Raw genomic sequence first — 15,509 nt, forward strand, 5'->3', positions numbered from 1 at the left:
AATATTTTGATATTAGGAATCTGATATGGCTTCACAAAACTGTCTCCATCAACTTCCTTAGAAATGATTTTTGCAGTTCATGTAGCCAGATGGAACAAGTTGGAATTTTCTGTCCTTATGATGGTGTTCACTATTGGAGAAAAATCCACTGTATATTTTTAACATACATTTTCTGTAACTGCCTAGAGTTTAAAGCCATCATTACTTAAAGGAAAATAAAATTGGATCCAACCTGGAAACTAAACTTAAAGAAAAGAACTACTAAGTAGTAGAGCACCCAGTAGAGTTTTATTTTTTATATATTTCCATTTGTCTTTTTTAAAATCCTGCCTTTAATCAGTAAGCCTTTTCTATCTGAGCACTCACTGTTTTTCTTTAGCTCAAGAAATTACTATATTGAATCAATACTTGTTCTCCATCTATTCCTTTTTCCCCTCATATTTTTCTCTACTTAGGATTCCCACTTCTAATTTTTCTGTTGTAGGATGTTTCTCCCTAGCTCCCCATTTGATCTTCCAAAACTAGTTCCAAAAAACACTAGTCATCTTTTTTTCTTAATTCATGAGTCATATATATTTCTTTGTATCAAGTAGCTTTATTTTTAAAATTAGATTAATTGTTTTTTTTTTTTTTATTCAGGGCTAAAAAGTAAGATTATTAGTAAGCAACTAATAATCTATGTCATCTTAATTTGATGGAGAAGCAAGCCCCACCTAAGCTACTGGTTTTTGGGTTGTCTCCTTTAAGACTACACTGAGGATATTTCTTCACCTCGGATGTATGCAGACCTTCCTATTTAATTTCTCCCTTTTATTTTAGTTAAAATGGAGGAATTGCTCTTCTTAGAGGCAAATTGTTCAATCTGAATCCCCATTCCTCTAGCCTTAAGGATTTTATCCTAGTTCTTCTCTGGTATTTTTGATTTCTTTGTTTTGATCTCTCTTCAGTTTTAAAAGAAAAAAATTTCCACCCACCCCAAATCCTTAAGTTACTACCCAATTTCTTCCTTTTCAGAGCTAAATTGAGAAAAATCGATATATGTCAAGAAAAAGTTGATACATACGACAGCCCGTGTCTAGCAAGTGGCTATTTTTGTACTGCCTGCAAACTAAGAATGTTTTCAGATTTTTTTTTTTCTTTTAAGATTTTATTTATTTGAGAGAGAGAATGAGATAGAGCATGAGAGGGGGGAGGGTCAGAGGGAGAAGCAGACTCCCTGCTGAGCAGGGAGCCCGATGCGGGACTCGATCCCGGGACTCCAGGATCATGACCTGAGCCGAAGGCAGTCGCTTAACCAACTGAGCCACCCAGGTGCCCTGTTTTCAGATTTTTAAAGGGCTGTTTTTTAAAGACTATGCAACAGAGACCTAGGTGGCCCACAAGCCCTAAATATTACAAAATTGTTTTGTCTCTTAAAAAAAGAAAAAAAACCACTACAGATTCCTGAGTATACTATCCCAATTTCCAAGATTAATTCAGGGCTTGTCCTGAGGCCCTCTTCTCACTATAATCTCTCTCTAGGATGATCTCTGACATGTACATAGCTTCACTAACAACCTTGGTGTAGTTGACTCACAACTGTACATCCAACCCAATTCTCCTAATTGTGCTCATATATTTCGTGGCTCCGTTGATATCTTCATCTGGCTATCGCAGTGATACCTGAAAACTAAACTTAAGGCGCTCCTGGCTGGCTCAGTCAATGGAGCATGCAACTCTTGATCTCGAGATATGAAGTTGCAGCCCCATGTTGGGTGTGGAGATTACTTAAAAATAAAATCTTAAAACTTAAGCATCATCTCCCATTTGCATTCTTTTTCTCAGTGAATGGATCAGCCATCCAACTAGTGATATAAACTAGGAAGTTGGGAGCTATCTCAGTCTTTCTTCTTGCTTACTCATAAGTAGTCAATAAATCCTAACAGTTTGAACCATGAAATCTCTTGAATCTATCTACTGATCCATCTCTACCAGCTTATCCTTCTCTAAGCCTTCATTACCTCTTGCTTGAATTGCTAATTAATTGGTGTCTCTAGATCCCCTCTTTACCTCTACTCTACTTTCCACATCACAGCCAGAAGGATAGTTCTGAAATACAAATTTAATTACATCATACCATACTTCAAATACAGTAATGACTTCCCTGGTTCTTGAAGTGTAACTTCTTTAATTTGGCCCATATGGCCTTGCATGGTCTGACCCCTGTGTATCGTACACAAACTGACCTTGTTCATTCTCCCCTTTCTTTACTGCAGTTGTATTACCCTTCTTTCAATCCTCTGGTCAGATGCTCTTCCCTTTTCAATATTTAAGACCTGTACCCTTTTCTGTATCATTTTGCATATTTAATGATAATTTATTTGTAGAACTGAAGTCAAGTGAGAACTCCCTGAGTGAGTCCAGTTTTCCTCTATTATGCTCTCATTGCGTCACATACTGCACCTTCATAGCGTTTATCACAATTATAATCTTATATTTATCGGTGCAGTGATTAGATTAATGGCCATCTCCTGCATCTTACTTGGATTAGGGTGTACTTCATGTTTTCTACTCTGTCTTCAGCACTCAGTACTATATCTGGTACAAATACTGAGAATTTGAAAACAGGAGCTAGGTTATTGTGGGGCAGGTTTTCTGTACAGGTTGGCAGAGTTCCGAAATACTAGCGGTAGGAATTTGCTGAGGATAGAAAGTGAGACCTGGGAAGAGAGTTGTTTTGTAATGCAGTGAAACAAAAAAGATTCCTTGTTATGTATTGCAGATTGGTTATACAAGTGTTCAGTTCAGAAACTGGTGGTTGTCATCTCAAATATTGAAAGTGGTGAGGTCCTTGAAAGGTGGCAATTTGATATCGAGTGTGACAAGACTGCAAAAGATGACAGGTAAGTATGAAGTAAATTGCTTCCATTTTTACAGATCTTTTTCCAAAACTGTTTTCTTTTACTAGATGAGTTCTACTTATATTGAACTAGTTTCACATAAAGTAGTTTGTTTCTAAGTATGTTAGATGTGATCTTTAATCTCCTGTGGAGAAGGATTGGGCTCACAAATTGTGCTCACGAAAGAATTTTGCCTATCACGGACTTTTAACATAATTGCGCTTAGGCTAAATCCATAAATTTCAAACTTTAGTGTTTATGATGCTATATGTAAAGCTACCATGGTGTCCGTCCTAGGTGGGCCATTTCATGAATTGTAGAAAGGTACTTTTAACCATGAAGTATTATCCTAGACTTTCTCCCAGCTTACTGTGCAGCTCTACTGTATTTCATTTAATGCTACAGACTTCTTAGACATTCCCTTTTTTTTTTTTTTTTAGGATTTTATTTATTTATTTAATAGAGCATGCGAGAGAGGGAACATAAACGGGGAGTGGGAGAGGGAGAAGCAGGCTTCCCGCCAAGCAGGGAGCCCGATGTGGGGCTCAATCCCAGGACCCGGGAATCATGACCTGAGCCAAAGGCAGTCGCTTAACTAACTGAGCCACCCAGGCGCCCCTCCTTAGACATTAAACTGAAGTTTTTAGATTATCCGGATGGGAGATGCCCATCATTATATGCTAATTTCTAGCATTGTCCTAGGCATGCTTACCTGTAAACTCTGAACTATCTCTCATAATGAAATGATGGAGTTTGCTCCTGAAGCCTTTGGTCTGTTTTAGAAAATGTTTAATTATTAACGCCATACACGAGTAACATCTTATTTGAGGCAATAGGAAATTAGACATTTAGGCATTACTAAAAATGCCAAAATGATTATACCGATTCAATATTTTAGATACTGCTTGTTATCTTTATTTTAAGACATGCTGAAGCTTTCCTGACTTGAAGTACTTGGCAGGTTTTCTAGTCATCTGTTATTTAATGACCTGATACTAAGAACAACCCTAAAAAATGATTGGAAGGATAAATGAAATAATAGAGATACATATTGTGCCTACTAAGTTTCTTAAGGACATATATTTATTTTCATTTAAAAAAAAACTCCTTTTGAATGCATTACTTATTTGATTTTGGAAGCATTTAATCAGATAAATAATCTTACCTGTGTTTCAAATAACTTGTTAAAACTTAAAATGAATTAATTGGTTTCTTTGATAGTGCACCCAGAGAAAAGTCTCAGAAAGCTATCCAAGATGAAATCCGTTCAGTGATCAGACAGATCACAGCTACGGTGACATTTCTGCCACTATTGGAAGTTTCTTGTAAGTATTATACAACTTCACACTGGCTTAAATTTGTTGTGGAAAAGACTAAGCTACTACTTTAAGAATTAATGCGCTCATTAAGTTTTTTCTTAATTATAAATGTCATGTTATATGAATGAGAAAACTGTGATAAAGCTAAAGTAATGCTATTTGCATTTTATTTACAAGTGCTGAAAAGGAAAGGAATGAAAGTATTCTACAGTACTCACTCTTGAATATTTTGATGTAATTTCTGTCATTATTTTTATTTTCTACACATTTCTATGTATATAATTAAGATTTATAGCTATAATTGTGTCTTTGTTTTCTTAGTTACTCCTTCATTCATCAGATATATCCTAAATACCTACTACATGCCAGATGCTGTTCTGGGCACTGGGATACAGCTGTCACAGAACCAAGGTATTATCTTTTCTATGGCTTAGATTCATGCTGTCTCATGATTAATTGTATACTTTCTACAAATATTTTTAGTGGTTTTCTCTTTAAAAAAAAAACTTGAGTTTTTCATAAAGTAAAAGGAGTACAGTATTTTCTGTACTAAAATTTCCATTGAGGAAAAGCAATTAGTTAATATAATTGATTAGAGATCAAGGTAAACTAGCTTTTCTGACACTATAGATGGTTCAAATGTGAAAGACACAGGAAGGGTGGTTGTACTTTAGAAAAAAATAATTGTACTTTAATGATCTTATCCCCAATTTAGGTTCATTTGATCTACTGATACATACAGACAAAGATTTGGTTGTACCTGAAAAATGGGAAGAGTCGGGACCACAGTTTATTACCAATTCTAAGGAAGTCCGTCCCTTCGTTCATTTACTACTACAATCCACAAAGTAAATAGCATGGTGGCCTACAAAATTCCTGTCAATGACTGAGGATAAGATAAGGACAGTGATGTACTTATAACTCTCAGATGTGGTTTTCCTGAAACCAAGTCAACTATAGTTGATACATTTTGTTTCACTGGTTAATTTTTAGATGGGGAAAACTTAACATTATACTTCTATTGAACTGTGCATAATTGTTCCATTTTTTGGTACCCGTATGACTTTATACAGGGTTGGTATAAATTATTGCACATTGTTCAGAAGGGAACTAGCAGATTACATCAGCATTGTTAATGTCAATTCCTTTAAAGGTGGTAACTGTAGATGGAAAGCTTTTGCCATAAAGCTAAATGCCTTCTTAAACCTTTTGGTCAAGTACCTTGATTCGGAATATAGGTAGGGAGATATTTAAATATAAAATACAGCAAAAGAAGTCCGAAAATTCAGAGTCTTTGTTTAGATCCTGAAATTATCTAATGATAATCTGTAAGTAATGAAATACTGCTCCTGTTAGGTCCTTTTGCCATTTATTTTATTTGTATATTTTCCGTATTAAAAGCATTTCCAATTATTTGATTTTAATTTATATAACTTGAACTTACAAAGCTATGTATATTGCCACTGTTTAAATTCCTGTGATACAGAACACTTAAACATTTTTTTTATGTTTTATAAAATCAAGCTTTAAATGATGTAATAAAGTTAAGTATGTATATTTTAATTTGTCTTAACATATTTTTATATTGGTGTGGTATTAACACAGTTAAATAGCAGGATGGATTCAGTATAGCAAATAATATCTTGTACCTACCAGGGCCTAAGAATACAAACTTGAGTCAGTCTGGAGGTGCTTTCAATTTAATGGACAAGCTTTGATTATACCCCTTTAATCTTATAACTGTGGACTTAAAATAAGCATCATTCTTTGTATAAAATAATACATGTCATTTGGAATTAATTCATTTTAGCATATGTTGGGCTGTAGAACTTTTCTATACTCCTAGCCTTATTGCTAGCCTAGTCTTCCTTATTTTGCCAAGGTCAGTTGAAGGCAGACTTCTAAAAAGTCTCTTCTAATCTCTGTTCTAAATCTTATCTCATTTTGTAATAATTAAGTGCTTAGTATCAGACACTGTTCTAAGCTCTTTATATGTATTAACTCGTTAATCTTCACTATAAAGTAAAAACACATAGCCTGTATCCATTCCTTCAAAAATTACAAAGTGAACACCTGTTAACGTGCCAAGTATTGGGATGAATGAAACAGGGTCCTGGCCTTTCTGAAGTTTGAGATATGAAGGAGAGGAAAATACATGGCAAGCTTCCAAGAAGTAACTACACGGATTTATCACATATGTATTTGTCTTTGTTATTTCACCTGAATGATCTGTTTGATCCTGTTGCCTGCTTGTTAAGAATAAAGGGCAATTCTCTCACTACAAGACAAGTGTAGGTCCCCGTATTTGATGATGGGTGTAGTGAATGCTGTTGCGAAAGCCCATTCCCTTGAGAGTTGAAGCTATCTAATTTTAGAGGTCCACCCACAACTCTTGCCTGAATAAGAAAAGTAGTTATGCAGAAATGGAAATGATTTTGAATTAGGTATGGTCAAGAGTCTGGTTTTCCAACATGAGATATAGTACAAAGTGGTCACTAGTAAGATTAAAACATTTGAATTCTTGGCTGTACATAACCTTCATAACATGACACATTAGGTTGAGAAAGAAAGCAGAAATGGAAGCTCAGTAAAAATATGGAGAGAGTTGAAAATTCTGGAACTACTTTTGGGACAAAAGTTTGAAATTCTTTTCAGAAAGCAGTAACTGCTTTAGGAAACACAATGCCTCTGCTAAGTGGCCGGAAATAATGTGGTTCTTCCCCCACAAAAGCTCACTGGTAGCAACTTTCTTAATATATCATTGGTAATACTTAAATTTCTGTCATTTGTGTTTTTATTTACCAAATTAAATGACCCTAATATTATCACTTTTAATTTGTGATTTCTAACATTGCTAATTTCCCCCCCTTATAGATTATGTATCATTTAAGAAATACAAATACAAAGCTATGAGCTTTGTTGGTAAAGCTCAATTGGAAAAGCTTTGGCCTATGGCTCCAACTAAACTTGTCCTGCCTTCTTTCCTATACCCGAAGCTCACCTTAGGAGGGAGCTATTTAAACCAACAGGTTCAAGAATTGTGAATGACCGATGAGTACTGGGTGTTACGTGTAAGTGATGAATCACTAAATTCTCCTGAAACTAATATTACAGTACATGTTAATGAAGTAGAATTTAAATAAAGATTTGGAAGGAAAAAAAAAAACAAAAACAAAACGTGCGTGACTTCCATACCATGTTAAACAGAGAAGCCAAGATTCCAAGAGAGTCTGATAGGCCTCTGATAGGCCTGGCCTGGACTCTGACTCGGTTTTGCTTACCGTAGGTACAGGAATGAAAACAACATGTTCCGATTGGGCCTGTCGAGGTCTGAAACAGAGCCCCAGATGGGACTGAACCACACCCGGTCTTCAGGACTCTTCTCCCAGTGTCATCAATTGGACAGAGAAGTCAAGCCTTGATGGGAATTTTACACAGAGGTATAACGATCTCATGTTTTAGTTGGCTTTTGCTTCATAGCAAACAACCATAGAATAACCGTAAGCATTTTTTTTTTTTTCCTGTAAGTCTGTGGATTATCTGGGGTGCTTGTTTTATTCTCATGCAAATCTGCAGGTCACATGTTTCATTCTACCATTGAAGGGGCAATAGCTAGCCAGGACTTTTAAAGCTTAGTTTCCAACTTTGACACTGACATTTTTGCCCACATTCCACTGATTTTGGCCAAGTCTTGGGGCTGAGCCAAACTTCAGTGGGGCAGGGAAGTATACTCCTCCCATGGAGTTGGGGAAAGGGGTATGTGAAAATGTGATGAAAGTGATAATATTATTATTAGACAGGAAAGATCAGAATAGCTATAATGCCGCATTGTAACTCATTTTCCACCAGATGTCACTAATGCTGCAATATTCAAATTAAGGTGAACTTTTGACTTTAAAGGCTGTAATATTCAGCTTTTCTTATTGGAAATTAACAGTGGGATTTCTGGCTACAAAAATATAGACATCCAAGGAAGGAAATACAGCATCTGTAATTGGCTAAGCACTTCACATGAATTATTTAATTTAATTCTCATGCTTTAGTGCACAAGTAGAATTGCGGAATCAGCGGGCATGCAAACTGCACTACATTTTTTAGAGTTTAGATGGTCTCTTCTGTCCATGACCAAGGAAGCTCATCTGGCTCCTCAGCAAGCACATCAAAAGGAGTGTTTCTTCACCCGTTTCCTAATGGCTCTTACCTTTGACATCCTCTTAGCAATTGAGTGTCCAGAGCAAACTGGTTTTCATTTACTCCGCTTTACAAAACTCTACGTTTCTTTGGGTGCATTTGTATTTACACTTTCCTCAGATGACTTCCTGTAACTTATCCATATTGTGCAAAGAATAAATCAAGTGTGCATTTGTGAGCAGTTGTGAGACACTTGACCCACTAGTCAAAAGAATTGTTCGTTAAATAACCTCAGTTACTCTTTAGGGAATTAATTTTTGGCTAAAGTTGTAAATAATAATTTCTTATTCTTTTTTTAATTAAATATGTGAAATTAGATTTTAAGTTATTTTGTTCAGTGTAACCGTGATAAAAATTTGTGTTGGAATAACTATGGAATAGAAATGCTGCTAAATTCCAAATTTTATGAGCTACATTTTCTAAGAACAGATCTTTAAAGATCTTTCCATTCATCACGAACATGGCTTTGAAAGCCAGCAGTATTAACTGATGCTTATTAAAAAAAATCTAGTTGGGAAAGCTACTTAAGCTTCATTAGAGTGGACAATGCTGTTCCAATCTGGCAAAAACACTGTAGCCTTAGCAACAAAACTATTAGAAAAGGCCTAGGGAGAAAAATGTCAAGAGTTGACCCTCTGATTACACAAGTCAGTTTATGTTACCATTTCACCTATTTTTGTGCTCTTACCATTTGATCTATTTTTATACTAGAGAAACATAATTTCATTTATTTGTATAAAGTCCATTGTCATCTGCGTTTATCTGCACCATTTTGTTATGTAAGCTTGTTTGCACAAAGGTACACATCCTATCAAAATCTTAATTGTTTTGGCATTTTATCTGTGCTGAAAAAGGCCTCTGAATATAAGCACGACCGCTCAGGCTCCACTTCCATGCAGGGGAAAGATGTCAAACCTCTTTAAAAGCTATCTAGATATGGACATGCCCAGTGGATACCTAGACATGGATGTGAATTTCTTTCTGAATGGCAGTCTCACTGACTCACACTCATTTCCTTTAATCCTCACAACAACCCTAGGAGGGTTATTGTTGCCATTTTACACACGTAAAGCCTGAGATTCAGGGAGCCTAGGTAATTTGCCCAACTTCAAACATCCAGAATCTGTCCCCAGGCCCGACCCCAAGGCCAATATTCTTTCTAGTATATCTCATTGCTTCTCAGAGACTAGGGAACAAAGGAGGGTGCCCCTGCTCCAGTGTGCACAGACTCAGCCAAAAAGACTAGACTGCTACATGACTCTAACCCCAAGTTGGGGAAGGAGAACTCAACAGTATTTGAGTATCAAGTTTCATTAATTTTTTAAAAAACACTTTTTCATAACAAGCGATCATTAGATGTTTATATACACACAGTATTTTGCTGTACGATAGCTGCATGCATCTTCTTCCATCAACAGTTTCTTCTCTCATTCTTTCACTTGTTTTTGTAACTACATGCTGTGTTGGAATTTGAACGAGTGAGAAAGAGGAGACAGAAGGCGATTGAGATGTATGTTATCATCCAAATCATGGGGTTCCCTAGCAAAGCTGGGTAGAGTGAGGCTTAGATCTCAAGCAGAAACAGGGTTTGCTACTACACCTCCAGAAATGAGCCGGGAATGGCCAGGCAACTGCAGGCATCCTCGCGCAAGCCCACTCCAACGTGGGAGCAAGAAGCCCTGCGTCCTGAACGCCAAGGGCACAATAAGAAAGCACTTGACTCGAACTCCTATAAGTCTTAGAAAGGTCTTTTCTCTGTTGCTTGGGATGGTGTGAGAGAGAACGTGGAGAGAGGGGCCCCAAATCTCTGCCCAACACCACCTTCTGTCATCAGGATTGGAGTGGAGACCCGGAGAGTGGAGTAGCATGCATCCCTCTCGTTGAATATTTGCCAGCTTTTTAAGCTTTTTAGTGTATTACACTGTGCGTTCCACAGGCGTCCTGTGAGTTGCTTTAGGTAGCATGCTCACGGGCATTTTTTTTTTAATTTTAGTAGCTATGTATTTTAGTCTGTATTCAGAAAAACGTATAACATGTTCTAACACGTTACCATGAGCGAAGATTCTACAGTCCACTCTGAATATTTAAAGAAAAACCGATCAGTGTTTTGTATGGATGATGCAAATGTAGACAAGGGAAGAAGGCCGCGCACTCATGATGGAAGGCTGCGAAGCAGTGTCGTAGCCCATGGTGCTCCAGCCTCCGAAGGGAGCCAGGGCAGCAGTCCCCTTAGCGGAGCCGCGCCTGCTCCCGCTACTGCTGCGCTCACACACGCCTGAACTCGCCTCCTCCCCACAGAGTCCTTCGGGAACTGCTGAAGGGCATCTTGCTTTCTGCCCACAAAAGACTCCGGCCCCATGAGTCCGGTAGAACGCCATGCAGCGCCCTAAGCTGAAAGTTAACTCGCCGTTCCATTTCGTATCACTAATTAGGTCCAGTCATGTTGTCCAAAGGGGCTCACCAGCCTTTGATGAAATGAGCACAGAGACTGTATCCACATGAAAATGTCCCAGATTTGAACACTAGGACACTCTTTGTTTATGACTCCACTTCCCCCCAAACTAAATCCCCTCACAAAAGCCCATAGAAATTAAAGTCCAAGTGCCTTCATTCTCAATCGTATACAGTTGGCTCAGTGTCAGCCAGAGGCTTTTACGCAGAGCCTGGGTTCCGGTAGCTGTAGCGGTGTCCGGGGATTTCACAGGAATGGGCGTAGCTTCTTCAGCCTCTTCAAAGTTGGTTCGAACCTCGAATTAGTTCTAGTCTCCAAGGGGTCAGCAGTCACCAAAGAAACTGCATCTCCCCTATAGAAGTTGTCACAAACAAAACTGTGGTCCCCCAATTAAGTGAATAGGTAATGGCGTGGCAGGTAACTTAGTGCTCCCTCTATTGGAGACAGCGAGGACCTGGGAACTGTTGGGTTTCAGTCCCACGGCAAGCCAGCCAGAGGCACCCGCCTTGAGTCCACAGCCTGTGAGTCCGTATTCACTGAGCACACAGCGCCCAGCAACTGTTGTGCTTCCACAACGGTTTATGTTTAATATGTGTGTGTATTTCTTTGTGTTTGTTGTTGTTACTGTTTTGTTTTGGTGACTCGTGTGTAGTTATCTCCCATATATATTGCCTACTTTCAGGGAGTGACCTTTTCTTTTTTTTTTTTTCTTTCTATTAACATATAACGTATTGTTTGTTTCAGGGGTACAGGTCTGTGATTCATCAGTCTTCCACAATTCACAGCGCTCACCGTAGCACATACCCGCCCCAATGTCTATCACCCAGCCACGTCATCCCTCCCACCCCCCCACCACTCCAGCAACCCTCAGTTTATTTCCTGAGATTGAGAGTCTCTTATGGTTTGTCTCCCTCTGGTTTCATCTTGTTTCATTTTTCTCTCCCTTCCCCTATGATTCTCTGCCTTGTTTCTCAAATTTAGAGAGTGACCCTGAGACATTATTGCCTTCTTCGAAAATTTAGATATTCTGGTTTCATTTCCTTGTGTCTCGTGTCCCATGCTTTTGGCACTTTGGTGCAAGATTGTGGTCTAGAGAAAACGTCTACTCCCAAATTCCTCCGAGTGTGTTCTCTCCAGAACAGTGGAGTGAAACACATTCTCCTCTGTCAGTGCATGAGGAATGGGGTAATGAACGTCACCCTGCTCCCTTAGCACTATGTTTAACTTACTAATATGCCACGTCTTACTTGTTCTGATAGTAGTAATTGTCATCACTCTTCCATAGACTTTTCATTCCTACCTAGGCAGGCTGAGTTGGACCTGGCTAGGAAGTAGTTGACCAGAACCAAGATTCTAAGAAAATAAAATACCACGGTCGCAGTAAGAGCCAATGAGTCAGGATTACTCTTTGTCAAGAAGGAACAGAAGGATACCAAAGTTTAGCAAGACTTTAAGAAGATTCTAGACATCACAGATGAAAGTAGTCAAAAGTTAGTATTCCAAAGAGTGGCGCCATTTGAAAAGACAGAACACAAGCACAAACAAATAAAAAAGATTCCAAGACACTTAAATTAAGGGCAGAAACTTTTCTTTTCTCTCTTACTCCTTCCTGTCTCAGTAGGATCTGACCACTGGTGTAAGGAAAGAGACTGCAGCTGGGAAGGAAATGATGCCAAGAGCTGCAGCTGCAAAGAGGGTTTGTTTTTTTTTTTTTAACTTTTATAGTGTAAAATTAATACATACACACATTTTAAAAAACAAGCAGTACAGAGTGGTACCAAATGAAAAGTAAATTCCCTGCCTGAACCTGTTCCCCAACTCCTCATTTCCAGCTCCCTATTTTTAAATATTTTCTGTTCTGCTGGTGGTTATCACAATACCTCTGAAACCTATGTTAATACTTTCATTTCTTGTTTTATGAACTTGAAATAGCATCTATTGAAAGATGAGAAACTTATTTCTTTTATCCATCTGCTTCTACATTTTCCAGTTACATTGTTTTGGTTTTTCTGGTTATTACCATTTTAAAGAGTATGCTTACGTCTGTATTTTGTTACATCAATTTTAGACAGTGTATCTTGATTTTTTGCTATATAAATAAATAGGTGAAAAAGATCTGTGACATTATCTCTTCCACGTCTCTGCTGCCTTAATATTCAGACTTCCATTTTTTTTATATTATCAATGTTAGTATTAGTCAGATTCTTTTACAGTTGTTGTCTTCCAAGTTTTGTTTATACGTTGATTCTACAAATTAAAATAGCATTTCCATTATTCCAATGATTAAATTACTCCTTACCGAAGGACCAAATAGCTCTACTTACTGAGAAAGAAAGGGTAATCTTATGTCATTAAAACTGAAAGATGAATATTCCAAGTGTCAAAGTCAAGTGGGATTCCTTAAACTCAATCTTCAAGACTTTCTAGTACATTTAATTTGGTCGATGATATCTTTAATTTCCAAAAAATCTTTTTCTTTGTTCTTATTTTATAGCCACCCATTCTTTGGCTTCTTGACTCTGAAGATGTTAGTTGGTTTTGTTTTCTTAATCAGTTTTTTTTTTTTTCCCCCTGTTCTCTTACTTGTTTTCTTTAGGATTCGACTGTTAACAGTATCTGTTCCACTTAGACCTTCTCATTTTTGTTTTTCACTTACTCTAAATTTTCTGGGTTTTTTTCCCCCATATATGTGAGTGATGAAAAAGGTTGACCAGTATTGATAGCATGATTTGCCACTGCAGTATTAGACCTCTTTCTTGAATGAAAAGATGGATGGCAGGTTCTGTGTACATATAAGCTAGTAGTACTGTTTTAGGGTACATTTAGATATTTTGTTCACCATGTATTTTTTGCAAATTGACTTTTTAAAATACTATATTAAAATTAAAATATCATATCTTATTTACTTAGTTTTTTGGTGCACCTCAAATTTTGTGTGCCTGGTTTCACTCACTGTAGTATCTATTTGGGCCAAGGGCCTGAAAGGTTAAATGTACTTTCCAGGTATGGTCAGTAGAGGGCAGCAAAGGGTAGTGGAGTGAGCACTCGCAGCCAAGGCCTGGGCATCCCTTTTTTCCCCTCTATAGAGATAAAAATCCATCAGTGGTAGTAGAAAGTCCAGAGTGCCAGAATCAGGAGAGAAATTACTCATAGGGATACTGATCCAGAATGGGGATCAGCTGAGGAGGCACAATTCACAGCCTGGTATCTATCTTAGCGATGTGAACCACTAGACATCAGGAGGGGAATCATTCGACTTTCCCAGTCCTGACTCCTCCTACTCCCTGCCTGTCTAAAACCTCAGATCTGGCTCCGTAAAATAACAGGAGTCTCCTGTCCATCTTGGGAGCTGATGCAAACTTCCTGACTGAGAGTTAGGACATGGTACCAGCAGTGGCTAAGTGTTCCTCAACCAGCCATTTCAGGGAGGAGAGACTGAGTGGGATAGGGGCACCATAGGCAAACACTGACAGCTGATGAAAACACTCACATATGTGTCAGTTAAATAATTTGGGAGCCAACCTAAATGGGATGTGGCTTAAAATATATTTTCTTTCCTCCTCCAGAAGGAAAACATTGTTTAGGTGAGGAAAAAGTATATGACTTTGAAATTAGACAAACTTGACTCTGCAGATTATTTGGTATGTGGTTCTCAGTTACTTCACTTTATTGAGCTTCAGTTTCTCCATCTATAAAATGGAAATAATGATTCTTACCTCACAAATCTGCTGCAAGCAAATGAGATGATGTCCATAAACTGCCTGGCAAAGAACTTGGCAATTTGTAGTTACTCAATTGGCATTACTACCTGTTCTCTCTCCCTGTCTTTATTCATGGGGGGAATACCCATTATATTGTTGCTATTTTTGAATAAAAAGTCTCATTGTCTCCTGTAAGCATAACTAAATTATTTGAAGGATTAATCTTTTAGGTACCATACTAACATTTCTGCAGTATGATCTCATTTAATTCTCACAACAACCCTATGAAGCAGATGCTTTTATCATCATTTTGATTTTGCAGATAAGGACATTGAGGCTTTAGAAGTATAACTGGTTTACCCAGTGTCATGTAGGTAGTAAATCATAAGGAAGGATTAAAACTAGGTAATTGGATTCCAGAGCTCATGCTCTCGACACTACATAATGTTTTCCAATATACACATTTAATCAAAGATTTAAAATTGTAAGGGAATAAATCAGAGAAGAAATTAAAAAATACATGGAGACAAATGAAAATGAAAACACCATGGTCCAAAAACTTTGGAATCCAGCAAAAGCTGTTCTATGAGGCAAGTTTATAGCAATCAAGGCCTACCTCAAGAAGCAAGAAAAACATTGAAGAAACAACCTAAACTTACACCTACAGAAGCTAGAAAAAGAACAAACAAAACCCAAAACCTAAAGAAGGAAGAAAATAATAAAGATTAGAGCAGAAATAAATGAAATAGAAACTAAAAAAAACCCAATAGAGCAGATCAATGAAACCAGGAGCTGGTTCTTTGAAAAGATCAACCAAATTGATAAACCTTTAGCCAGACTCATAAAGGAGAGAGAGAGAGAGGGAGAGGACTCAAATAAACAAAATCAGAAGGGAAAGAAGAGAAAGGACAACCAACACCACAGAAATATGAAGGATTATAAGAATATTATGAAAAATTGTATGCAA

At 37.6% G+C, this 15,509-nt stretch overlaps 1 protein-coding gene across 7 annotated transcripts in view; it reads left to right on the top strand.

Annotated features, from left to right (window-relative positions):
• LOC135363165 (mitotic spindle assembly checkpoint protein MAD2A-like) overlaps nt 1-15,509 on the top strand; it is a 30,490-nt gene that overhangs the window by 7,050 nt on the left and 7,931 nt on the right. For 3 of the 7 annotated variants that reach the window (XM_064583851.1, XM_064583853.1, XM_064583852.1), the window contains 4 exons: nt 2,762-2,882; nt 4,101-4,204; nt 4,520-4,609; nt 4,914-10,689. In XM_064583851.1, the coding sequence (XP_064439921.1) occupies nt 2,762-2,882; nt 4,101-4,204; nt 4,520-4,609; nt 4,914-5,050 (452 nt within the window). In that variant the 3' untranslated portion in view covers nt 5,051-10,689. Of the gene's footprint in view, nt 1-2,761; nt 2,883-4,100; nt 4,205-4,519; nt 4,610-4,913; nt 10,690-11,585; nt 13,531-15,509 lie in introns of those variants that run through there. The other 4 variants (XR_010408837.1, XR_010408839.1, XR_010408838.1 and 1 more) reach the window with 4 other exon arrangements.

This window comes from Mirounga angustirostris, unplaced genomic scaffold, assembly GCF_029215605.1.
Source record: "Mirounga angustirostris isolate CCGP_5_RB_7025 unplaced genomic scaffold, mMirAng1.0.hap1 SCAF_36, whole genome shotgun sequence".
NCBI classification, from domain to species: domain Eukaryota; kingdom Metazoa; phylum Chordata; class Mammalia; order Carnivora; family Phocidae; genus Mirounga; species Mirounga angustirostris.